The 25,227-nt window shown below is 46.9% G+C and overlaps 2 protein-coding genes across 2 annotated transcripts in view; one reads left to right on the top strand and one right to left on the bottom strand.

Moving 5' to 3' along the window:
- RAPGEF1 (Rap guanine nucleotide exchange factor 1) overlaps positions 1-4,732 on the top strand; it is a 122,025-nt gene extending 117,293 nt beyond the window's left edge. The window contains exon 26 of the mRNA XM_048822692.2: positions 471-4,732. Coding sequence (XP_048678649.1) covers positions 471-621 — 151 coding nt within the window. The 3' untranslated portion in view covers positions 622-4,732. The remainder of the gene's footprint in view (positions 1-470) is intronic.
- A 5,580-nt stretch (positions 4,733-10,312) lies between these two features.
- Positions 10,313-19,061, bottom strand: PRRT1B (proline rich transmembrane protein 1B). Its single transcript, XM_048822699.2, has 4 exons — positions 18,801-19,061; positions 13,363-13,793; positions 12,563-12,703; positions 10,313-11,559 (listed from the first exon to the last, which is right to left on the bottom strand). Exons 1-4 carry the CDS (start codon positions 18,814-18,816, stop codon positions 11,413-11,415), a joined length of 735 nt encoding a protein of 244 aa, XP_048678656.2. The 5' UTR covers positions 18,817-19,061; the 3' UTR covers positions 10,313-11,412.
- Positions 19,062-25,227: the final 6,166 nt, after the last annotated feature.

The raw sequence follows: 25,227 nt of genomic DNA, 5'->3' as shown, positions 1-25,227 counted from the left end.
AGCCTGGCTAGGAGAATGTAGGCGTTATAGTCAGGGGTTTATAGGACAGACTTTGAGAATCTTCAAGATGACAGAAGAACTGTTAGGTTGCTTTTAGTGTCTCATTCTTTTGAATTCACTTATGATCCCTACAGTGTGTTTGCCTAGTACATTATCCAGCCTTTGTTTTAAACGTCCCATGCAGAGAACCTTCCATCTCTTCTCTTGTCTGCTGTGATTTATTCTTTATTGGATGGATGGTAATTGCCAGGATTATTGTTCTTTCCCTTTGTAAAAGATCAGTACCACATTTGCCTCTCCTCCACCAATATACTGGTATCTTCAAGCAGATGGTCCTGTTGTATAAATTTCAAGAATTGGAACGTAGAATGTATTTCAGACCAGATAGTTTGGGATTGCCCTAATTAAGGGGTGGTTCTCGGGGTAAACTAGCTGCAATGTTAATTGTAGTGTTCTCTCTGGTTTTATAGACATTACGACGTCAAGAGAAATGACGATATAGTCACATTCTTCAATGACTTCAGCGACCATTTGGCTGAGGAGGCCTTGTGGGAACTGTCTCTCAAAATCAAACCTCGAAACATAACGAGGCGAAAAACAGACAGGGAAGAGAAAACCTAGGAGGAGGAGGGTGTGAGCGAGGAGAATCGCTCTGCAGATGCACCGAGGGCAGCTATGAGACTGGAGTAAATATTTGTACCTGTTACTGGATGACGCACTCTTCCTGTCCAGTTGGTGGCAGTTGCTTGCTTCCTGGGTCTGTGAATATTGGATTCTCTCAGCAGAAGAACTGTGAATGTGTGTGTGTCATAAGACAGCAACAGCCAAGGAAAGAGATCAGCAAATGCTCATTCCACTCTCCTTCCTCCACCTCCCGTGTCTCCATGCCATGAACCAGCTTTACACTTAGGAAGAGAGTGCAGTGGAAGGAAGATCCCTGTAGGCGTGTTACTGGTTTGCCAATTGATGTTTTACATGTGTTCCGAAATACTCTTGCTTTTGTCTTCAAGCCCCAGGGGGCAGCAGCAATAGCTTAGCATCCATGAGCTGCATGTCTGTGGCTCTCAGGGCGCCAATGCAGCAGACACGAATCGTGGAAGCCTCTGTTACCTTCTTGGCCTCCCATTCACTGTGGTCATGAATCGCTTTTTCCCCAAGGAAGACGGGGTTGCAGGCGCTCTCTCTGCCAGAGAAGCTCTATTTTGGAAGCGTTTGTGTGTGTTTACAGGGTTATTAAATCTAATTGCCCCAGATCTCTCTGACCTTAATGGGAGGAAGGCAACCACCACAGATATGGAAGAGGCACTGAAAACATGGGCAAGGAATGCTGTATCCAGTCATTATCATGTCCCCCATCACCTCCAAATCTCATTATTTAAAAAGATGGTCACTCTCCCAACTCTGGGAAGGACTAGCCAAGGTACTGTGGCTCAAGTGTCGTGTGAGCCTGTATCCCTTAGTGATGGTACTAGCTACTGCACAGTAAATACTGTAGTATATAAGACTGTCCATTTGTAAATACTAGTATTTAGATTCCATGGAGGGCGGGGACTGATGCATGTCAAAATGCCAATGGCTTTAAAGGAAAACAAGTGCAAAACGATGTGTATAAATCCACAACTAGTGAAAATGTCTTTCCGAGTGCTGGAATAAAGGAGGCTTGGGGCAGCTGTGTCTGGAGCAGAGTACAGAGGTGACATCTGGAGCCAGGAGGAATATTTCCAGAATTTTAAATGCTAAGGTGCAAAGGAAAGGGCATGTGTTCAGTGCTAAGACTGGTCATCCTCTCTCCCTCACCCACCTCACTTGGGGTTGTTGCCAGAACTGTTTATTGAACTCCCTCTGCATAACCTTTGGTGCTGCATTTTGTGATCTTAGCATTGGAAAAGACAGAAGGCAGCTTTGGAGCTGGCAAAGCTCTGTCCCCAGTATAGTCAAGTCAAGATTCAGTGGGACACAGGCAGCCCTGCACATCACGGGGAGTTAGCACGTCATGTACCATGTTAACCCTGATCTGGTCCGTGTGCCTTATTCAGTTTCTCTACCCCTTCTCCCCATGGTTGTGCCCTCAGATGAGCAGTCCTTTCCACCAGCGCAGCTAGGACTGGCCAATTCACACAAAACCTTTCTGTCCTTCATCAACTGTTTACAGTGCTGGTCATGTTTTCAGGAATATGTTGTAGATTTTAATCAGCCTTGCAAGGCCTATTTTGGAACTACTTTGCGTAGTTTGCCTGACAGTGAATCACTGTGTTTTATAGCGAACTCTAGCAAAACCCTTGCAGCTTCTCGGGATGTAAGTCTTAGGGAGTGTATATAGGAGCTTCTCCCAGCAGCACCCTTAACTTCCTTATCAAGAGCCATTCAGTGTTTGCTAAGCGTACCTTGTTCTGAGTGAATCAGAGTTACAAAACCCTTCCTTCTTCACACTTATTGCAGAGTCTTTCCTTGTCCCTTTTGTTAAATGGCAGCTTTGACTGACAATCTGTGTGACACCAGCTGGAGTCACAACCCATATTGTTTGGTTTATAGTATTATTTAAAGCTATACATCTTTTTTAAAGAACACTCTAAGCAGAAGATAATGGGCTTGTCTCCACACAAACCTGCACCTGTTTAACTGAAGGTATGTTTTTAAACCAGTTTGGGTAGACACTTCTATTTCAGTTTGAGTGGCTCATGTCAATTTAGCTTAAGTAAATTCTTTCCTGGCGTAAGCTAACCTGAAATAAGAGTCTCTACGCAGACTATTGCTCCAGTTTAACTAAATCCATTTTTAAAGTGGTGTGACTTTCTCGGGTAGACAAGCCCACAGTCTCCTAGGCGCAGGATTAATTTTCTGTGCATATGCAGCATTCTTGCTTGCTCCTGACATACCTCTACTTGTCTTTGCCATGTTACAGGCCAAACCATTCCGAACACGAATGGCTAGCTAGGGAGAATGCATGAAACGATTATTCCGTCAATGCAGCTGTATTTCATATAAAGGGAATATAGGGGGGACCCAGACGCCAACAGACTGTTCCTGGCTGGATCCATGCAGCCGCTAGAAAGGGTAGTCTGAACAGTCCGAGAGGAGAAGCCTCTCAATACTGAAGACCCTGAATCTGAAAAAGAGAGAAATTTAACAAGTTTATAAAGCTAGATTTGTTGTTTATGTAGCTAATCTGTGTGTGTTATCGAGCTGGCTACTTTGCATGGTAAAGTCTTTGCGATCTGTGAAACAGCAAATACAATCCACCTCTTGTGCAAGATCCTCTGCTGTTTGGTTCTGAACATGTCACTTTATTATTTAAGGTGTGTGTTGTAGCATAGGTGATTTATAGCAGTATTTTGTGTGGTTGTGTTGCTAAAATTGTCCTTTCATTTCAGCGTGTTCCAGTGTGGTTGTGTGTGTGTATGTGTGTGTGTTGTGCCCCTTGTGGGTTAAAGTCTGAGACTGGCACTGTCCACCTGTTGGGGGGGCGGGGGAGAGACCTCAGCAGGCAGACGCACCTCAGTGGAAATGCACCTTGTCCTAAAAGCTGCCCCACAGATGCTCACGTCTTTTCTGGCCTTTCCGTGTAACTGTTTCAAGTCCCTGCCTTGCAACTAAACTGCAGACAAGACCCCTCTGAAAGGAGCACAGACGGAGATAAGACTGCCCATCCACACACAGCCAGCTCCTAGTGAAAAGCAAGCCACTGGTGTGTTTGCTGCTTGCTACATGGCTGCTGTGAGATCATTGCTTGACTGCTGGCTGTGCAAATAACCACCTGGGAGAGGGCAGTTGATTGACAGCTGCTGCTGTGACCCGAATCCCATCAACACAGTACCTCCGGCAAAGACAACTCTGGAGAAGAAAAACCTGGGACTTGATAATCGCCCTGTTCTGTTGGTTCCCTCTGAAGCATCTGGCACTGGCCACTGTCGGAAAACAGGATACTGAGCTAGATGGGCCGTTGGTCTGACCCAGTAGGGCCATTCTTATGGTTCTTTGAGGACATCCCTGTGTGATACTCAGAGTGCTGGCTTTCCTGTCAATTTTAGGTTTGTGCGTGTTGTTTTGATGAGTAGTGGGGCTGCCTTGGCAGAACTGGGGTGACTCACTTTATGGACAGGCAGTGGAGCAGCAGAATGAGCAGTGCTTTTGGGGAGGGGCACCAAAACGTTCTCATCACATGTACAAACGAGCTTCAGTAACGTCTTGGTTCCCTGTCAGTGTCAGGCCTAGCAGTTCTGTGGGTGTGAAGAGTTCACTCCTCTACTCTAATACTTCCCTGTGATCAGAAGCCGGGTGCTTCAGCTGTCTGCAGAACTGCAAATGTAATGGTCAGTCACGCCTCTTGCAGGTAGAGTCCTTAGACCATTTCCCCTCTGGGAGGAGTGGGGGATGTTAAAGCATTGACTGAATAGTCAGACAGAGGCCAAATAAGAGATGACGCCAGTTTGTACATTACCGCTGTGATGACAGCAGATCTATCTGGAGTTGTGGAAGGGAGCCCTGTGTTACCTGAACTCTGCCAAGCCACCTGCCAGCCATGCTGACCCCAAGTCTCTCCTGCCATCCCAGAATGTTACATTGTATTATCTATTTACCACTAAGCCAATCCTGATAGTGACAACTTCCTGCAAACATTTCAAACCTGTAACTTTTATATTAAAGCAAAATAAATACCGATAAAGAATCCAGCCTAACGATCATGTTTACAGTGCATGCAGCAGTCTGCGGATTAAAGTGACAATCGAATCCACTTCTCCTGCTGGTGTGGCCTCGTATTTTCTGTGTTTTTCCTCTGTCTGGGTCTCATTCTTCAGTTGGCCTTCCGTTTTCTCCTGGTAAAACACACACACATCTCAGAGCCAGAACATTTTTCTTCCCCCTCCCTCCCCAGCTCAAGCTTATTCATTGGCACAGAATTAGGGGTGCTTTCCAAGGAGCCCTCCATGAGGTGCCACTTACCCCCTGAACATCCATATTCACATAGCCAATAGGAGGAGGGGATCCACGATAGAACACGTGTGAAGAAGGATGTGTGTATGTTGCAGCGTATCTATGAAAGTGGTGCTGTGACACTCCGCACAAGCCTATAAATAATTGCTCCTAAGGCATGGATTGCTGATAATGTGGTGCTCCTGGTCTATTTCAGTCCTGGATAAATTTCAAAATTCCACTGGAAATAATCTGCATCTGCCAGATTGGAGTGTAGGATGCTCAGACACTGACCGAGTCGCATACCAAAAGCAACGCTAAAGACAGATGGTCTTACAGGGCGTGACACATGGTATGCCACATCAGAGCTGGCTGGAAAAAAACACTCCCTCTGGCAGTCAAGAGTTGCTGCTTTGGGAGAGGAGAGAGAGAGAGACCCTGCACACACAAACTGTGTCTCTGTCTGCACCATAGTCAGTATAGTGTGTGTGTTCATTTTACCCTTACTATAAGGCAAAGAAAGGATGGCCTAATGTTTTGAAGTACAGGCCTGGGAGTCAGCTCTCCTGGGTTCTATTTCCAGTTGTGTCGCTATTTCATTCTGTCCTTCTGCAAGTCATTTCACCTGGCTGTGTCTCACTGCCCACAACTAAAATGACTACTCTAGAGGGAGGGTGTTAGGCTTGCTTCATGAATCATTTGGAGATCCTCGGATGGAAAGCGCTATAGGAGCGTCAAGCATTGTCTGTCCTAATCAGAATCGCAGCCCATTTCTATGCATGCCTCATTTTTCTGTTCAGAAGTGATCTGTTCTTCAGACAACGTAATAATTTTTGCTTCTCAGAGTTCGCTTAGCCCCTTGTATTTCATGCCCAAATGGCTGTGTAACATGAGCTCAGCACTTTTAGGCGGTTGCCATGTTCCACTGCAGAAGTGGCCACATTTCAGTGATGGGCAAAGGAGATCTCTGTCTTATCCCGTAACTTCCTCACAGAAATATTGATACTCCCACCTTCTTGTCAACTGTTGGGAATGAGCCACATCCACCCTAATTGAATTGGCCTCGTTTTAGCACTGACCCTCCACTTGGTAAGGCAACTCCCATCTTTTCATGTGCTGTATACCTGCCTACTTTTTGTCACTCCATGCATCTCATGAAGTGGGTTATAGCCCATGAAAGCTTATGCCCAAATAAATGTTAGTCTCTAAGGTGCCACAAGTACTCCTCGTTGTTTTTGCTGATACAGACGAACATGGCTACCCCTATTGAGAGCTCATTGACATTTTAAGGGCTTAATCCTGCAAGGGGCCAAGTGTTCTCAACCCTCACTGACACTTCATGGGAGCTGTGGGTAACACCTGGCAGCCTTGAGAGGTGATGTGAAATCTTGTGATGAACCATGCTGTAGAAGTGCATAGCAGTAGTGCTTCCCTAGGGCTGAAATATGCTCTTATTTCTCTTTCAGGTGTTTCCCTCTTTGCTTTCAGTTGTTAGCAGTTAGGTTCACTCTGACATAAAGCTGCTGCCTGGACCAGGATCCCATTGTGCTAGGGGCTGTCCAAACAAAACAAAGCCAGTCCCCCCACCTCCCAAAGAGCTTAACATGTAAGTATAAGACAAGAGACAACAGGTAGATCTAGACAGATGCAGCGTACAAGGAAACAATGAGATGATATTGGTTGGCCTAACAACTAGTGGTGTCAGCACAGCGGCAGACTCCATGGGTGGTGGTGACTGGGTGATTACCCAGTGCAGGCATGTCCTCGTTGCCAGTTTCTCGGAGTCCTCCTACATCTGAATGTCTAAAGTGGGATTGAAAGGGGATACAGGAGATGTTAACAAACGACAAGGGCAGGACGTGCAAGGACCTGGTCTCTGTTTCTAGGCCTAGGGCCACATGATGACTGTGTCACCTTTTGAACTTTTTTTCAGTCTCTGCTAAGGATCTCCAGGTGCTCTCCAAACAACTCAGCCTTACAGCGCCTCTTCCACAGGTGGGAAAACTGGACCGCTGAGAGTTGTAGCAACTTGCTCAGTGTCGCCACAAGTACGGCACAGAGCTGGAAAGAGACCCCAGGAGTCCTGCCTGCCAATGCAGGGGTTGAGCGGGATGATGAGGGCAGTGTGGGAGCTTTAAAGGCTATTCAGCCATTAGAATTGTGGGTGTTTGTTTTTATTTTATTGTAATAATCTAGAGGCTCCCAGAGTTTGGGCGAGACCCTTCTAATATAGTTTAAAATAAGTGCTGCCAAAAGCAGATGGGGGCAGCCTCAGCCCTCTGTCAGATAATGGAGTCGTTTGTGTTTCCCACCTGTGTTAAACTCAACGAAATAACCTCCTTCCAAGCGCATCTCTGAAAACTGCTTTAAGAGAGGAGAGAAACATGCAAACCTGAGGGGGCTGCTGTTTCCACGGTGATTAATAGCCTTTGTCTCTCACCTTCCTACATACAGGTGGTTTAAATAAGCAGCCTAGCCAGGGAGGAAAAGTGCTTTATCCCGGCTGGCAAAAAGAAGCCATTGGGGATGGTTCAGGGGGTAGCTCTGCTGTGTACAGGCCGGGCCCTGGTGGTTTGCAGATTCTGAATGATGAAGAGGTAAAGTTCCTGTTCTGTTTCTGTGTAAAGCCTGGACCGCAGGACTATGGGGTGGTGACTTGGGAGGCTGCCTAATACGCAGCTGTACAGGGCCGGGGATGCAAAGCTTCATAGCAATGGCCTGGAGAGTTTTGCCTTCTGGGTGATACAGGTCAGCGGATTTAGAATTATCTTGATTTACAGGGAGATATTTGTTGCGAGTGATGCGAACAATCCTGCTTTACCTGCATTAAGCTCTTTGGAGAAATTGCCGAAAAGATGCTTGTGACGTGCCACTGAACACGGTCTTCCCCTTTTTTCCTGCAAGTACTTCGGAACACGCTAGCTCCGAAAAACAAAGCTGGAGCTGTGTCCTTGTCTTTGAAAATCCTGCCCTCTGCTGGCCAGAAAACTGCATTTCAATTGCAAACCACTTGGTTTTGCAAGTGGACCCACCCTGGCCAGCTTGGATAGGTCACTGCTACAGTAACCTGCAATGTCATTTATTTGTCTAGTTTCAAGGCTTCTCTGTATTATAAGGAAGGTGTCTTCCTACGGTCACTGTGACTTCCAGGTATAGTGACCCCATTGCACTCTCACTGAAATTCAAGTGTGCTTCTTACTGACGTGCTCCCTGTTCCAACAAGCTAGCTGTGGGGGGATGCAGTGTTGGGCACGCCTACCTTGTGTGGAGGCCTGTACCCTAACTTGTCCAAAGTAATAAAAGTCCAACTCAGCCGGTTACATAACATTGCTTGCAAAAGTTAGACTGGATTAGTCCAAACACAGAGGTCTGTTGAGACCACCCAAGGACTGTGTTAAGACATGACTGGTAAACCAAGGACAATGGAATTGGAAATTAATTAACCACAAATTGATGTTGGGAATTCGGCTTAGCTGGCGAACAAAATAATGAAGGGGATGGGCGATGCCGCCCATCGCTCCCTTTTTGGGGCCCTTAAAGAGATTCAGAGGGGCATGTCAAAACATCAGGTGTAGATTGAAAAGAATGAGCCCCGTCCCTGGCATCCACCATGATGCTGTTGGGCCTTCATTGTCCTGATCCCGAGATATCCTGATCAGACCAGGCCAGAGAGGGGGACCCAGATGACATCCCCACTCCACTGGCTTCGGCTAAATCCTGAACAGCACCTGGCATGAGGCTTGGGTTCCTGCTGTCACCCCTCCCTCATGTCCTTTTCCTTCCCCACTTTATTCCTTCTCTTTCCTGTCTCTCTTTGCCTCTATCTAGCAGATGTGTGGCTTAGCTGGCCAAGACAGCTCTGCCTTTTGCAAAACTGCCATGAGCCCGCCATCGGAAACAGCAGCTAAAAGAAATGCCTCAACTTGAACAAATTGGCCCGATTTTGAGTGAGGCTAAGAGCAGCAGCCTGCTCACAAGTGGAAGTCCGCATCAGAGACAGAAGCTGCATGTTCTATCTCTGCTGTTCTTTTCTGTCCCCTTTTATGCATTTGTTGTGTTTTGTATTAAAGCAAGGAGTTGACTGGACTTTAACAACCACCGCTCCAGCCCATCTCAACTATTTTTCTTTTTCCCAAAAAAGACCGTTACAGTCTTTAATACCCTCTAATGGACCATCAGACGGGGGTGTCCTTATGAAAACTCTCCCCAGCTAAAGGAAAGGGTTTAAGGCATACTGACAGCCTTACTTAATACTTCACGTTTCAAATGCTTTAAATGTTTTTTTTTCTTCTTCTGTCTCTTTAATGAAAGGTTACAAATGTGTTTAGTTGTGGTTGTTGCCATGGGGTTAAGCAGGCCAAGGTCTCTGTACTCAAACCCCCAAACCATGTTTAACTGTTTAATGTCATACAGAGTCAGGTTCATGTAAACACCCTTGACTCTCTGGACCCACTTATTCCATCAGAATTCACACCCCTGTCACACTGTACAAGTGCAAATGGAGCAGCAGAAATCCTGAGACTACAACATTTGGGATGGGGCTGTGTGCAGGGGGCCTGTCATCCTGCAGGAAAGGAGGAGGGTTCTGTGGAAGCTTGCAAAAAGGGCTAAGGCCTATGAAGTCCAAAGAGTGGCTGATGCTGTTTCTTTTCATCATGCTCTGTCGTGGTCACCAAACCAGACAGCCCAACATGCATCTCTCTGGTTCATTCCAGTCTCTCAACATCTGTGATGACACAGTGGCAAACAACTGGGAGGCCCATGTGGGACAGACCTCCCCGCCAGTCCATCTGCCTCTGCACGCGCACGATGTGTGCAGACGCTTCAGTAAACAGCCCGGCGAACCCTAGGGGAGGGAGAGACCTCGGCTCCTGCAGTAGGGAGCTGAGCATGTGGTGATTGCTGGAACCTTTTGAATAACAAACAGGCTTTTCCCCTTAAGGCTGGCAGGACAGCAGGCTGCGTAGGTGAGTCTGAGTTTAGGCCATGGCTTACTGCCAGCTGTTTATCCTGAGCCTGCACTTGGGCCTACCCATGCCCTTGGAGCCATCCGTCCTCCTGCAAGTCACATGCAAGGATTTTATTTAAACAATGTTTCATGTGAACACGACACGGGGATTGACAGCTCTGGGGACTGGCAGCATATCCCCAGCATTGGGAGGGCCCCATCCATGTTTTTCCACCTCAGCCTAAAGGGTCCCCTTCTCGGGATGAAGAGCATAGGAAATGCTAGGCTGTATCAGACAAGATCTTGTCTCTGACAGTGGCCAGAACCAGTTGCTCCAGGAGAAGGCACAGGAAATGCCATAATAAATAAGCCTGCCCATAAGAGAGTGGTTGATTTTAAAATGGGTCAATGGGGATCTATGATGTGTGTATAGTTACATATGGAAACATGAGATTTCGACAAACCTGTTTTTTTATTGAAATCTAGAAGCAGCAATGGGGGATATATGGGTCTCTTTTCTTTTCTTTCTTTTTTTTATTAAAGTGTTTTCATATTGACCTTTCTTGGGCCACAATCCCCAGAACGGGTTAAACTGTTCCTGTGAAATCCTGAAATAACACAGCCTTTGTTTTCCTTGCTGGCCGTTTCAAACATAGATTCTGGATGTTAAAAGCTTGCGATATTCAGGCCATCAGGAAGGTGTGTTTCTTCTTATTCAAGTCCTATGAATTGGAGTGATACCTCCAGATTTTGTGTGCCTAAAACACAATCACAAAATGTGTTGCCATCGGATAACATATAACAAGAGAGACGTTACCTCTTCTCCTGCAGGTGTCTGGGTTGTTTTCTCCAATGGTTGACATGATTCTGCCTTTTCTAGATAGATCATTGTTCAGCACAAGCCACAAAGGAATTCTAGCTAAACTGGGATATCCTAGCAGAGGGGAGAGAGGGTTCTTGTGCTGGCAGCTTCTTTGCCTTCAGCTTGCCAACATTGCACGTTTTCTTCCCACCAAGATGCTGTTCTGGGACTGGAGGCCACAAGCTGTGAATGAGGTGTTGGATGTTGATAAATCATGGAAATGCCCTGGGACACATAGTGTTTTGTGAAGCTGATGTTCAGCTTTTGGATTGCCCCAAGTTATTGAAGCAACGCAGCGGTCAGTCCGGTGGAGCTTGCTCACTTGTCTTGCAGTCCCCTGGGACTGGATGAGGCAGGTGGGTTGCTTCCATGCTAGCTTTGGGACAGCATCTACGTCGTTGCCGTGGTGCTGCTGGTTTGGCTGGGCCTGGCACAATACCCCACAGTCACTGCACTTGAGGAACGGAATGAAATACAATCCCAGGGGCTGGGCAAGCATACACTTGTGCTGCATGGTATCTGCTGGCAGAAAGCATGGCAGCTTAGAGACCCTCTGATTTCCATGCCATCTTGCAGTATCATGGCACTTCTCTTAGCTCATGACTATGTGCTTGCCACGCTCCCCCAGGTGCCGCTGATGATGGTGGTGAGCTCTTCACATGATGCGGCTTGTCGTCTCTGGGGTGCTCTATCATACGTAAAGGACCACCACTACATAGATGACCCAGCTGATGCACACAAACACTCCAAAGAGGAGGCTGAAGAGAACCAGTGATCGGGCTTTTTTGGATGCTAGCTTGGCTTGGATCAGGTCTCCTCTGTTCAGGGCTGCTCGTGTCTAGGGTTGGGGGAGAGAATGTGGACAATGAGAAGAGAGATGCAAGTTTCTTGCACTTCAAAGACAGTTCTGAGGCCTCCCAAACAGAGGACCATGTTTCCCTGTAAAAAGCTTTAAGCATATCTGATAAAAACCGAAGGCACTAACTATGACTAATGAAGAAGAAAACGGATGAAATTTCAGACCATCAAAGGCTCTGACTATGGATCCATGCAGAAAACCAGCAGGCACGGTCAGCACCCTTCCCAAAAGCCCTTTTGTTGATAAGAAAGAGCATTGGTTATCTATCCAAAGTGCAGCAAGATGCACCAGGCTGTCTTTCAACCACCAGCTTATTCACCCTGTCAGACACACAGGAGTGACCCATGTACAGATATGTATGAACTAAGCAGCCATGGGATGACCAGGGCATTATTTTATTTCCAGAGCTCTGGGCTAAGTATGTGTAGGGCTTTACTTCACAGAGCGCAGTCCGCATTGGGAATTCTCTGCCCCATGAGGTACTTGCAGAATCCATGTTACTAGGATTCAAGGAGCAAATAGGCAATTAGTTGGGACTCCCAGTATAAATGGGAATTGGAAGTTTAACCATGGAGCGGGGTGGTCACATGCACCATGCTGAACTGATCACCAGATTTGGAGAGGAAAGGAATTCTTCCTGCCTTCCCACATCCCAAGCACCTGTTGACGGGCCTTGTTGACCGGTACGGCCATCCGTTAGGGCGTTAAGCAGAGCTTTCTTAGGATCATGTGAGCATATCCTTACAGCTGACAATCAATGTCCCTTGGATAAAGTGGGGCATGGGGAAAGAATCCCAGTGAAATGAACATGTAACTGGTGCCTAGCAACTGGAGTGCTTCTTGTCAGTGCTGCCAATTGTTCTGTGTAACCAACCACATCCCTAACTAGGTGAATAAACTATATTAAGCACAGGGACCCCTCATCCCTCCTCCAACCAAGGTCAGAGAGCGCAGGCCACAGGGAGGAAAGGGCACATCCTACCTCATGGGAGTAGACAAGGGCGATCACCCCCGTCAATAAGCAGCAGAAAATCGTCACCAGCACCGACTCCACCATATAATCTTTGGGCGGACGCCTCCTCTCTGCTGCTCCTGGAAGCCGACTGGCAGGAAGCCCGTTGTACTGCAACACAGAGCAAAGGATTCTGGTAATTCTTGAACACAGGTGATGTGGAGAGAGTGATCCAAGGACAAAGGGTCACTGCCTTGGGTATCCCTTTGCTGTGGAATTGCTGGAGTTGCAGATTGGAGAGGACCCATGTAGGTCAATCCACTCCCTCTGAGGGATTGCTCCTTATGCTATTTATTTCATTGTCCACTCCAGATTTCCAGGTCTCAAGCCTTGGGGCTTCCACCATTTCCTTTGGGAGACAATTCTGCATCATCCTTTTCTAGGACTTCTGGGAACTCTCTGTGCAATGTACAGACCTGCCTGTTTACATACCATCTTCTGGCTTCCCCTTCTGACCCTGCTGCTGGAGGCTGAGCTGGGACTAACCTACAAGTGGCTCAGTCCATGCAGTCACTTTGCACTGCATGTACTCAAGGCTGGCCCAGCTGTCTGCTTTGGGCAGTATGTGGATTCTCTGCCTTCTCCTTCCCCCCAAAGGCCATGCGTTGGTGGAAGATTGGCCCCAGGCAGGAAGCTCATGCATGGGATATGACAGCCTAGGTAACTAATCTGTAGCATGCTGGTAACCAGTGAGAGAGAATGGGGGGACTGCAGGATAGGGATGAACATTACACTCAATAGCAATGAGAAGTGCTACTGTGGTTACATACAATAGTGTATGGGAAGGAGCCAGGAGGTAAATTCTGCTGCAAAGGTCCTGGCTGGTACATGATGGGCACTTGTCCTGAGACGGCCTGGAAAGGTGGGTACATCAAGTGAGCAGACTTTGGGTCTGGAGGAGAATAGGGTGGGGGATCCCCAACAAAGCTTGTGTTGGTGACTCCTGAAGTGCACTTGGGTTCTTGCCCATCACCTGCAGGGAGGCTGGGCTCGACCGCTGTACTTGTGAGTCCACAAGAAGAGGTGCTGCCAGCACAGCCCTGCTGCCCCAGGCCTGTAATCCCTCCTCCGCTGTGGTCTGGAGTGGCACCCCAGGCTGGCCCCATCGCTCCCTCCACGCTGGCATTGCCTCCCTCCAGGGGCTGGCAGCTCCTCAGTCCCTCAGTCGAGGTGCAGGAGAGGTCGCCTTCCATCTCTGGCCCTTTGAAGAAATTGCAGCAAAGGTTAAAGTGAGTGACAGGCACTTGCTGGTATTGTTGGTCTAAGGAAGTGAAGATTCCTCATTCCAAAGTGCTCAGACATGCCTCTGCAAACTAATGCGACTTCCACGAAGAACGGCTCTACATGGAGCTGGGCAGCCAAAACAGCTCATCCTCACATTCATGCTGTGGGCCTCCTAGGTCCCTTCCACAGACAGGCCCAGCCAAATAAGAGCCACCCTTGAACTGACCCAGACTGTCAGCTTGCAGTGAGACATTAGCTTTGTTTTTCTCCTGTGCCACAAGCAGCTGTGCTGAGATATTGTGGGGGCACTGGGAGACCAGAAGCAACAGGCTTCAGAAATCTCGTGACAGGTTGTTCTCTGGAGGTTTCCAGCTCAACCCTATTGGCCCAGGAGAGGGGCTTATTCAAATCTCAGAACCTCTAGAGGCCTGGCTGGGCACAATGACTTCTGCTTTTACTCAGTACTCATGAATCAGCCCAATGCATTAGAATTGCCGTCAACATGGTGTTTGTGTACCTGTCTCAGGCCAAGTGAATAGCAAAGACAGAGGTGGCTGTTACAACGCTGTAAATACTGATTGACAAGAACAGAAGAATCTCAGTGTAATTGCACCTCATTCGCTCCTTGAACTGCTTTTATAAATGGAATGCACTGCACAGTTAAATAATTCCCATAATGCCCGTATGCTGTGGGTAGATAAGTGTTCTTTATCTTCATTTTATAGGTGGGGAAGCTGCTACAGCAAGGCGAGGTAGCTTGTGCAAGGCCACATGGTGAGTCAGTCACATATCCGGTAAGATCACTACAATTTGGGGCCTGCTGATTAGTATCTGTAAATCTCCTTTCCCCCATTCTAGGAGAAGGGTGTCTGCAATAATAATGCTCTGCCCCATAAGCAAACACCTGAAAAAGGAAGTGACCTGACAGAGCAAAAACCTTCTCAGTGGCTGCTCTGGAGTGCAATGGCACTTTGGTCCAAGGTGCAATGCGTTGGGCTATTGAAATGTCGCTGTGGGCCCAGCTGCAGCTGGTGGTTTCTGAGAGCATTGCTGGGCATGTGACACTTTAAAATGAGGCAGTGTTGTTGAAGGGAATCTGGGACTCTTGGGTTCCATTCCCTGCTCTGCGACTGACTTTACTGTGCGTCAATGGGTTTCTACTCTTCATGGCCTTTGGTGTCTCAAGACAAGAATTAAGTTTGAGTATCGCTGTGGGCGGGCTGAGTCTCAGCTGAGCGGGGTTGTATTCCACTGATCTTCCAAGGGGGTGGGAGGGGATCTAGAGGAGGAAGAAAACCTTCTGGCCAATATGTCACTGTTGCTGTTAAGGGGAGGTCTATGCTAATGGCGTGTCTGGCATTGTGTTCTCAAAGAGAGAAGACATGAACTCATCCTGTGTGACACTGGGCAAGCTGCACCCTCTCCATGCCTTGGTTTCTCCATTCTTAAAATGGAGGGAATGATCTCTTACTTGGGTGGGAGGTCTAGGGAGGGTTGGTGACACACTTTGAGATCTCCAGAAGAAGGGTGCTATATGTGTACAAAATGCCATCACTGTCTGAATAATCCCCTGCAGGAAATTCTCCATCAGCTGGAAGCCCCTAGAGTCCCATCTTGGATGCCTGGGATTCCAGACAACTAAGGAGAATTAAACCAAACCAAGGCAGGCACATACCCTAAGGCTGCTGCCTGCCTCCTCCCTCCCTAGTGGCTGCCAGCACAGCACAGAAGCCTCATAACAGGTTGTATTGCGGGGCATCAATCTCAGCTATGGCAGAAGAGCCTGGCTTCCACACTTAGCAGGACACACAGCCATTGGAGCATGTCTAATTGGGGCTCTCTCACCTGAAGCTGGGACCTGCCAAGGAGAGTGAGAGGCCCAGCACCTGTCCAAACTGGGCCACCTCCCTGGTGTGAAATCCTAGTCAGTCCTTGGCTCAGGTTCCAGGACTTAGAGTTGGTTGCTGGTTTGTGCTGAGAGTGAGAGTCTGTTCTGGCTGCACTTCAGCAGGAGGGACCTGGGCAGAACCACCCACCCTAAGAGCTTTGGGTCAAGACAGAAGTGACCCTTCCTGCCCCAGGGACCTGCGAGTGCAATGAAATGTCTTGAAAATGGCCCTGACCCTGTAAGAAATTCTGCGTTGAATATTAAAGCCCTAGGGGGCCTAGAACCGCCCTCCCTAGCACCCAGAAAATTTTTAGGCCTTGCCCAATTTCTGTGGCCTGGTCAAGCAGGATAAACCCTCATCCCAGCTGACTGGATCTCCCCACGCACCTTCAGCTCTCCGTCGGGGGATTTCCTGCTCAGTATCTACCATAACATAAACCACAGCCTTCCTGCGGTTCAGCCACTATAAACACCACATGCTGGGCTGATATAGAGAAATAAATAAAAGAGCTGGGGTAGGTTAGCATCTGGCCTGACGGGGGAGGCGTGTCAGAGCAGAGCAGGCCCTGTGGAGTAGCTGTTCCTAGGCCAGAGAGTAGGTGCTCACCAGATTTCGTGTCAGTACCAGAGGCCAACAAACATCCATGGCTCCTTCTGAAGGGAGAAGTATCCCAAGGCTGGGTGTGTTCTGCAGAGTGACAGGTCAGCTGCCTGAGCAGGGCAGAGTAGGGAGCACCCCTGGATGGCCGCTAGGCCCATCCAGCTGTAGCTTCTATCTTTAGTTCTTTTGCTAAGAGAGAACCTACTCCTGGGCTTTGACTCTCCCCTCTGGAGGAGAAGAGCAACTGTAAAGAAATCCAAGTAACATCCAGCCCTTCATTAGTGGTTTATATTGCTAGGTTTGTGAGTGACTATTCCCTCTCCTCCAGACCTCTGAGAGATAAGGCAGCAATGACTCTCCTTCCTACATGGAGATACCGAAGCAAGGAGGCTACATGACTTGCCCAAGGTCAGTGCTTGAGTCAGTGTCAAAGTTAGGACTAGCCCTCAGGAGTCAGACTATTAATTGAAAACAATGTCCAAATGAGAGAGAGAGAGAGACGCCTGCCTGCCAGCCACCCACCCCACACTAGAGCGCTTCTCTGGAACTAGAACAGTGGGGGAAATGGATATTTTGGTAGTTCTGAAAAAATCAGAGAAAAAATCATTTTGGGTCAACCCAAAAGTGAAATTTTCCAGTTCAGCAAATCAAAAAGTAAATAAATAAATTTAGCTCAGTTGGGGTCGAGCTAAATGTTTTGTTTCAATTTTGAGCTCCCCACCCCACTCCTTTTAAATTAAAGAAATAAAGGTAATTTTAAAAAGGTGTTTCCAATCAAAAAGTCAAAATGTTTTGTTTCAAAAATGACAAAAAATGTTTTGACTTTTGCAGATTTTTTTATCAGCTAAAATAAGTTGCCAACATCAACATGAATTTGTGAAGTGTGTCAATTGACTCGAATCTCTCCCCACCCCCCAGAGGAAAAAAGTTATATTTGCTCAGACTGTATGTCCTCTGGTCTTTGAGTGAGCTCCTTGGGACCCTCCTTAATGAGACGCAGCAGTAGGGTGCCCCCAACACCCAGCTGTGCCAGGGAAGGAATCGGTCGCTTATGCTGACTTCTCCATTCAGGCCCTCTGGGGGAAGCATGATGCTCTGGCAGCAAGACCACATGCATCCCCCATAGCAAGTGGGTCCAAGCTGCAGAACAGCTGTAGATAGGGCAATCCTCAGATGGTACTGCAGGGAGACACAGCATCCTTATCCTGCGCACTCCTTACAGCAGTCTGGCTACTGCAGGGGCTGCACCTGTGTACCATGGCTGCAGTGTGATCATGGCATTGGGATGTCACTGGGCCTGCTCCTCGGCACCTGGCCTTAAATTTGATGTTCAGTACCACACAGAATGGATTCACGTGTTTTCTCTCCAAATCCAATGAAATTCAGGGGTTCCCCAGGAGAGCAGCTGGAACCCAGCTGTCTCGACTGAGTTTTGCTCAAAAGTTGTGACGTTTGTTCAAACCCAAAACTCTGGGGGGAACTCCGTATAGCTCCAAACCAGCTAGACCTCTGCCTGATTCCCACTTGGCTTAGCAGCGTGCCTCATGGATACACCTGTTCACATGTGTCCCCATGTTCATGACCCACCAGGTGGTTGAAGAGCCACCTACAAACAGCCTATGCTTGAAGCTGCAGCTCCTTGAGGCTCCATATAGACCTGGAGGAGAAAGAACCTGTCTGAGTTGCTCTCCTATCTGGCCCCAATTCTTGGGGCAGAATTTCCTCTTGGAAACTAGGCATTGGGTTTTGGCTGCAATTCCTGAGGGAGGGGATTGCCTGCATGCTGTTTGTGACCACCTTTGTCCAAGGGCTGTTGTAGATAGTGTAAATACCCAGATTCCATGCCACTGGTTTCTCCTGTTAGGAACCTGACTGGCAAGGCCCTGAAATCTGCTGCAGCTCGACAGTGTGAGAAGTCACTCCCCCTCTTTGGTGACTGGGAGCTCCCAGCCACATGGAAACTCTCCCAAACATGCACAGACCAACTTCCTCCTTCCCCACAAAACACTATGCATCGCTTTGTGAATCAGAAAAGAGCTCTGGCAGCTGGTACTAGTCTCTAATGTGCTACTCTCCAGAGGGGCGTTCTCTTTACATGAACTAATAATGTAAGAGGTAACATGCTCTGAGCCTCGTCTGGGAACCTGGAATTCCTGAGTTTTATTCCTGGCTCTGATGCTGACTTGCTATATGACCTTGAGTCAGTTGCCAAACTCCTCCTGTGCCTCAGTTTCCCCATCCGTGGCAGGGAGATTATGGTATTTTCTTAGCTCACAGAGGAGATTGTATAACTCTTGGTAGACCCTAGTTTGCTACGAACTGCACAGACTACAGGGTCTCCCACCTCCAGACACAACCAAATGCAGTTGAACTGGCCCTTATAGAGCTGAGCACTTGCCTTCGAGCCACCCAAGTGTATGAAGAGCAATGTCCAGGCATTGTGCAATGTCCAAGCATTGTTTACTCCGCCCAAAAGAAATGAAAGTTCACGTTACCTGAATCAGTGGTCATTCTTCTCGCTTCTTAGTCAGTTTCACTCCAGACCATGCTGGTGAGCGACCCAAAGCAGAGCAAAGATTCCCTTTCAGTGGAATCAGCTGTTCTTAGGAAACTCTATTGAGCTATCTATGCTCCTGATCTAGAGAGAGAGTCCTCTTCCTGCATTTCCCTAGGGAGTGACTGTCCCGTGAACTAAGCCCTGTGCCTCCTTCCCTGCTCGGATTCAGTTTCCTGGGGCTGAGTTGAGCTTTATTAATAATTGACAAGCTTGTTTGCAGATGACTGTGTACACAAGGGCAGCGCAGCTCCCGTGCCATGGTGTTCCCAGCCAGGCCAGGCTGTACCAGTATCTCCCTGCTCCTGGGGGCGGGGTGGAGGGGGGGATGAAGGCCAGATGCAGTGAGACCAGCCTTCCCTATCTACCCTGGCAGAATGAGCATAAGCCTGTCAGAGCCTGCTCCAGATAAGGGGATACAATGGAGGGGGAGGGACACCCCCCAAACAGGCCACAAAGCCCTTTGAACTGTAAATACCTGTTGGAGCCAAATCATACTAAATAACTGTGACTGGGAGCCAGGGCTGGTGTTTCCTTGGCATTTAGACCTGGAATGGGGTGGTGTTGCTGCCTTGAGGAGGGGAAGGGGGGGTTTCTGCCTGAGAGCACTTCAAAGGAAGGACTGTCTTTTAAAAAACCCAATCTCCCCAATATGGACAAAAGAATCACCTTAAATCAGCCCCTTGCATTAGTGTGAAATGTGTCTGGGAAAGGGGGCTTTTTACACAATGCAGCCTGGTGTGTTCCCTGTTCAGTGAGGGAGCAAGCCACTCTCTTCATCTTTACTAAGCAGTGAATTGGTGGTGAGAACGTTGAGTAGTGTTGCTGTGAGCTGTTAAATTGCCACTATGTTCCACCCCAGAGATGGCTGCGTTTCCATGGTGTGTGAAGTGAGCCCTTTTATATACAGTTTATAAAATGCTCTTAGAACTGTCTGGGGGAAAGCTGCTGGAGCAGCAGAGGCCATTGTCATTAATTTTGTGTTTCCCATTAGCCTTTTAATGAAAAACGATAAATTGGAGAAATAGGTGGTGATTAAAAAAATCAGCCACAAGAGACTATTGACAAATGAATAGATTCAGTGAGACAAGGGTTCAAATAGAGCAGAGGTAAAAAGACAGACCTAATATCTTGTGTTGCAGCCTCTCCCTGCTGTCGGGGGAGGGGACTATTGTCTGTCATGGACTCGATCCTACAAAACCCTTGTGCACATCAGTGACTTTGCTGACATAGTCAATCCCAGTGACTCCAATGGGACTCCTCACCAAATAAAAGTTACTCATGTGTGTTTGCAGGACTGTAATCTCTTTGGGAAAGGAGCCCGTACTTTACATTTGTAAAGTGCTCGCCTGGCATGGAGCCCTGTATAACATCACGATACAGATCCCCACAACTAATAAACATTTGGGGAGCGCACTGGGGGAGAATCTTTTAGTTTCTGAGTGGCAGATGCTGCTGCCACTCAGTCAATGAACAAACGTGAGATGAACTTGTCTTCTCTCTTCACTAAGCACCCTAGAGTAATTGGGGATCACGTGGCTTCTAGGAGCCACCATCTTTCATTTCCAGGCAGCCCTCACTGAACTGCAGCCACCTCTGGGGTGAAACACAGCTGCTGTTTTGTGTTTTGTTTTTTTTTAACAGAGCACAGCAATGCTACATGTATGGCAGTTGTGGCTGAGCTGACATGGGTGGACACTGATTTTGGGAGCTGTGTAGAGTTGGAAGAGCTCTTCTTCCAACCCCAGACAAGCAGAGATGCTTGGCATTTTTCAAATGAAGTGCATTTTGTCATAAATGGCTTTTTTGTTGCAAAAATAATATTTTTTGTGAAAAGTTGCCAATGTCAATTTTTTTTTCACAAAAAATATCATGCCTTCCCCTTCATTCACTAAAACATTTTACCAAAACCTGGGGTTCTCTAAAGTTTCGGCGACGTCTTCAGTAAGAGTGTTGTAGAGAGCAAAACTTGGGAAATTGTAAAGGCGAAGGGAGACCCAAACTGGATCTGTTTCAAGCCCTTTGAAGTTAAAACAACTTTGTAACGTCTCGTGAAAATAGGCTTAATTTCTTGTCCGGCTCTAAGCAGCAGCGGTCATTATATTGCCTCCCTCGGGGGGCCAAGAGGCTCGGGTCCTGGTCTCCACACAGCTTTTGTGCTGGTCTAACTGTGATTTGTTATGGATACAGTTATACTGGTAGGGGCTCTAGTGTGGAAGGCAGTACAGCCTGGGCGAGTAGCCGAGCTCTCAGGAGTCTGTTGACACAAGGGGCACTAGGAATACTGTTGTATTACACCAGCAAAGCTCTCAGAGCTGTGCCAGCAAAGCTGCACTTCGCACTAGTCTAGTGACACGAGTGACTATGTCTACACTCCAGATTTCTGTCACCTCAGCTATGTCGGTCACCTCTTCATGCCCCTGACCAACCTAGCTGTGCCCACAGAAGTCTGTCCTTTCCCTCCCCCAGGCTGCTTTGTTGGGCAGTTATTTCTGCTGCTATACCTGGGCCGCAGCACAATTGCAGTGCTGGCTTCAGTCTGCACCCCTCTCTCCTGGGAATCATTGACTCCAAATATGGAGTTAATTAACACTTGTGGCTGTTTCTTGATGTCTGTGGCTGCAGAGGGTGCTGCTGTCTGATTCAAAGGGAGAGTGGCCTTTTTTCCTGAGGTTTCATCAGACTGCAAAGAATTAATGAGGACCCAGGAAATGCAGCTCCCTTTTGTGATGACCAGGCAATCAAAGACCTCCAGTTAGCCGTTAAATTGTCTGTGTTAATTTAAGAGCAATTAAAACAATTTCCCATATAAGCAAAATCTTCAGCAGAATTTACCTTATGTCTGGTTTGAAAATCTCTCATTTTCTATTAATTCTAATAATTTCCCATATCACCCCGTAGCTGCATTGTTAACTTTTTTCTCTGGGTGTAAATAGTTTAATGATTACACATTTTTAAGTTTGACTGATTTATTTCTCTTTGTAGCGAATAAAGTATGTGGCCCCCCCCTTCAGTTTTTGTGAGAAGGGTTTTAGAGAGTAATATAGACCTTGATTCCAACTTTCCTACCAGGGTTTATGGTTGACCATTAACACTAGTCCCACCGAGGGGCAGAACTGTGTTATTACACTGCAGTTTCTTTTAAATGTCTCACGGTTCCTAATCCACTTCTTGCTTTGTCCACCCCAATTTGTTCATATAATTGGTAGTTTTTGCTACACTGTCCTGTGGTTGCACTTCTCATATATAAATTTATATATAAATCCCATACTTGAACCTGGCCTTTCTGGGTCTCTCTGAAGCATTTGTTCTATTACGTAGTTAATAAAATCTTTGGTTTTTGTATCTGTTTTTAGAGGCAGGTTCCTGTGAAATTGCCTGGATGATGTTCTGAGGGGAATGGGCCACTGACCCAGCTACCTTCCAAGATATTCCCATCCAGTTTTTTTTGCTTTGAGACAAATCTGTACCACTTCAGGGACATGGAAAGAAATATTTGCCTAGCCTAAAAAAGTCCTTTGGAATTTTCAGGACTTTGATTTTACATGGCAAATAAACTATTCTTTCTCCTTGTAGTGAACGCCAACTCCCCGCCTTTCTCTCACACACGTGATCTTGTCTAAAAATTCCTCCCAAGACTGCTCTGTTCGTGTTTGCCATCTATTTTCTAGTTCTCTGATAGATGTTTATCTTCTGATACTGGTTTCCATACAATCTGTTGTCTGTTTCTACTACATAGATAACACCCGTGCATTGTAGATAGCCTGGTAATATTGTAGATTGATGGTCAGATTCCAGAGGGGACTATTAGGACCATCTAGTAAGACCTCCTGCATAACACAGGCCAGAGAATTTCACAAGTTGATGCTTGCATCAAGACTGTAACTTCTGGCTGAGCTGCAGCATCGCGATGTAAAGACTTCAAGTAACAAAGAATCCACCACAACCCGTGGTTGTTCCAGTGCTTAATGACCCTCACTGTTAAAAACATGTACCTTATTTCTAGTCTGAGTTTTTCTTGCTTCTAGCCATTGAATCTTGCTATGCCTTTGTCTGCTAAATTACTGAGGTCTCTACTATCAGAAATTATTATAAAGCTTACTCAAGAATTTAACACTCCTCATATAGCTACGTGAGTTGAGGGAGGGGAGAGACCCAAGGTCTAGATTAATCCCCTCCCAAACTGTTAATATTTAAGGTTTATCTGCTCAGGGAATTAGGAACGGAACACAGAACTCACAGTTCTTGATCACTGGTTTAAATCTGCCCAGTGTCAGTAATGACCAAAAGTAGTGACCCTCTGACAGATGTCTGGCCAGTGAGTTTTGAGGGGTCTCGGCCTTGTTTCTGGTAGGCAGGTATAAAAAAATAGCAATACCATTGGCATGTTGACCCCTTTGTTGGGAGCCTCAGCAGAGAGGACGGTGACTGAAAGCACTATGGAGAGTGATTGTCCCTCTAAATTCCACCCATGCTGCACTGCTCTAGGGGAAAAAGGCTTTTACTCTCCAGTAGTGTCAAGCTGGCATCTTTCAGCAGCTCTGTTCTCATGTAGGGCCTGATCCAAAGCCCACTGAAATCAACGGGAGCCTTTCAATTGAAAGACTTCAGTGTGCTTTGGGTAAGGCCTTGGAGAAAAACAATGAAAAAGGGAGAAAATTGAACAGCAAGCTCCCAAAACATGTCCCTTTCCCAGCCTTTGGAAGCTAAAAGCCAGAGCAGCTGCTGCTAAGAACCATTACAAGCAGCAGTGCGCAGCAACTTTAAGTTTCAAATCACTAGGGGGAGTGTAAAACATGAGGGGAGAGGCTGGAAACCTTTACAAAGGTTAAGGAATTAGAAAGCCTGTTTCCCCTCCTGCAGGCTTCCCTGAACCTGCCCCTGAGGTGTCTCTTCTAGAGCCCCACTCACTCAGGGAACTGTCTGTTAAAAAAACAAAAGAAAATGTGAATTCACATTACTTCTCCCTAGTTTCACGTTTTAGAGACAAAGGAGAGCTGGAAAATTTGTTTGGCCTTTGCTAAGTGCTTCTGAAAGGTGCAGCCAGACAGATTGGAAAAGGAATCTGCCAGTTTCTTTCAGGAGTGAAATTGTCCACATAAAGGAGAGGCCGTGAAGACTTTTTTAGGCTGAAAGTAAAACTGAACTGCTGCCAGGGAAATTGCTGTGGACTCCTGACTTTTGTAACCTCCTTCCCCCAAAAGCAGGAAGAAAATAAGGGCCTCTTGTCTACATACGGAGAATTGCTGAAAATGTTTACAGGTGTAACTACAGCCCTCTTTATTATTAATGTAATTCACAACAGTGTAACTGCATTGACGCTCTCCCTTTGTCTGTATCCATCTACTGTCTCTTGTCTTAGATTGTAGATCTTGTCTTAGATCTCTGGGGCAGGGACCATGCTTCTGTTCTGTATTTGTACAGTATCTAGCACAATGGGGTCCTGGTCCATGACGGGAGTTTCTAGACACTATAGTAATACCAGTTGAATACAGACGTGCTGCATTTGTATAAAGTGGGGCTTACACCAGTTATTTACTGGAAAATCAAGTGGAGTTAAACCCTGCTTTGCATCAGTGCGGCCTGTATGTCTTCATTGGGACTTTGTATCCATGTATTACCTGCATTATCCAGCTGATACTGTCTTTTATTGCTGCCAAATTTTCTAATGTTGACCAGCCCATGGAAGGGAAAGTCAGCCAAAGAAAGAGAGTTAGGAAAAATTTCTGTATGAGCATTTCTTTGTTAAAGTCAAAGTATCATGCATTTTTTGGATGACAGATCCAAGGTGGCTGCTTTTTTTACACCATCTTGCATTTGTTCTGCAATCTGTCATCCAAAGTGCAGAGCATTACATGTGCTGAATAGCATTTTGGATGAAATCAACATATAAAAGCAGCTTGTTGTGATAAAAGAAAATAGTGCTGCTCTGACTTAATGCTTTTTGCTTTTACAGAGCGTTGACTTTAGTTGTACTTTGCCCGTTGGTGAAATGTAGGCTATGCAAGTAGGACATGTTATATAACAGTAGTACATTGCACTTGGATTTCCTTGTGCTTTTGCTGAAAGTGCAGTAGGGTGTTGTCATAATTCTTTAGGAGGAAGGCAAAAGGTAGTGTTAAAGGTACAGTCGTGGGAGTGAGTGGCATGACAGTACGTGCACCCCTTCAAGGCTACCCAGAGGGAGCTCTTAGCTGCTTCCACCTTTCCATATACTAGACATGATGGAATTCCTTTCTCTGGTAAATCCAGTGCGGATCCTTTGGTCTCTAAATGCTGGTGTACTGATTAGAGCTGGCCGGGGAAATGGAAATCCCTCTCTGTGAAAAATTTCACCTTTTTGAAAATGTTTTCTCTTGAATGGGGGT

This window comes from Caretta caretta, chromosome 16 (genome assembly GCF_965140235.1).
Source record: "Caretta caretta isolate rCarCar2 chromosome 16, rCarCar1.hap1, whole genome shotgun sequence".
Lineage (NCBI taxonomy): Eukaryota > Metazoa > Chordata > Testudines > Cheloniidae > Caretta > Caretta caretta.
The sequence above is the reverse complement of the archived record's forward strand: the minus strand, read 5'-3'. Positions and strand labels throughout refer to the sequence as shown.

What these genes read in the sequence shown, in the direction of transcription:
- PRRT1B (XM_048822699.2), bottom strand. An exon ending in GCTCCTTCCCATACACTATT is followed by an intron (nt 12,704 to 13,362) that starts GTATGTAACCAC and finishes TCTGTGTTGCAG; the next exon opens with TACAACGGGCTTCCTGCCAG. An exon ending in CCCTTGTCTACTCCCATGAG is followed by an intron (nt 11,560 to 12,562) that starts GTAGGATGTGCC and finishes CCCCAACCCTAG; the next exon opens with ACACGAGCAGCCCTGAACAG.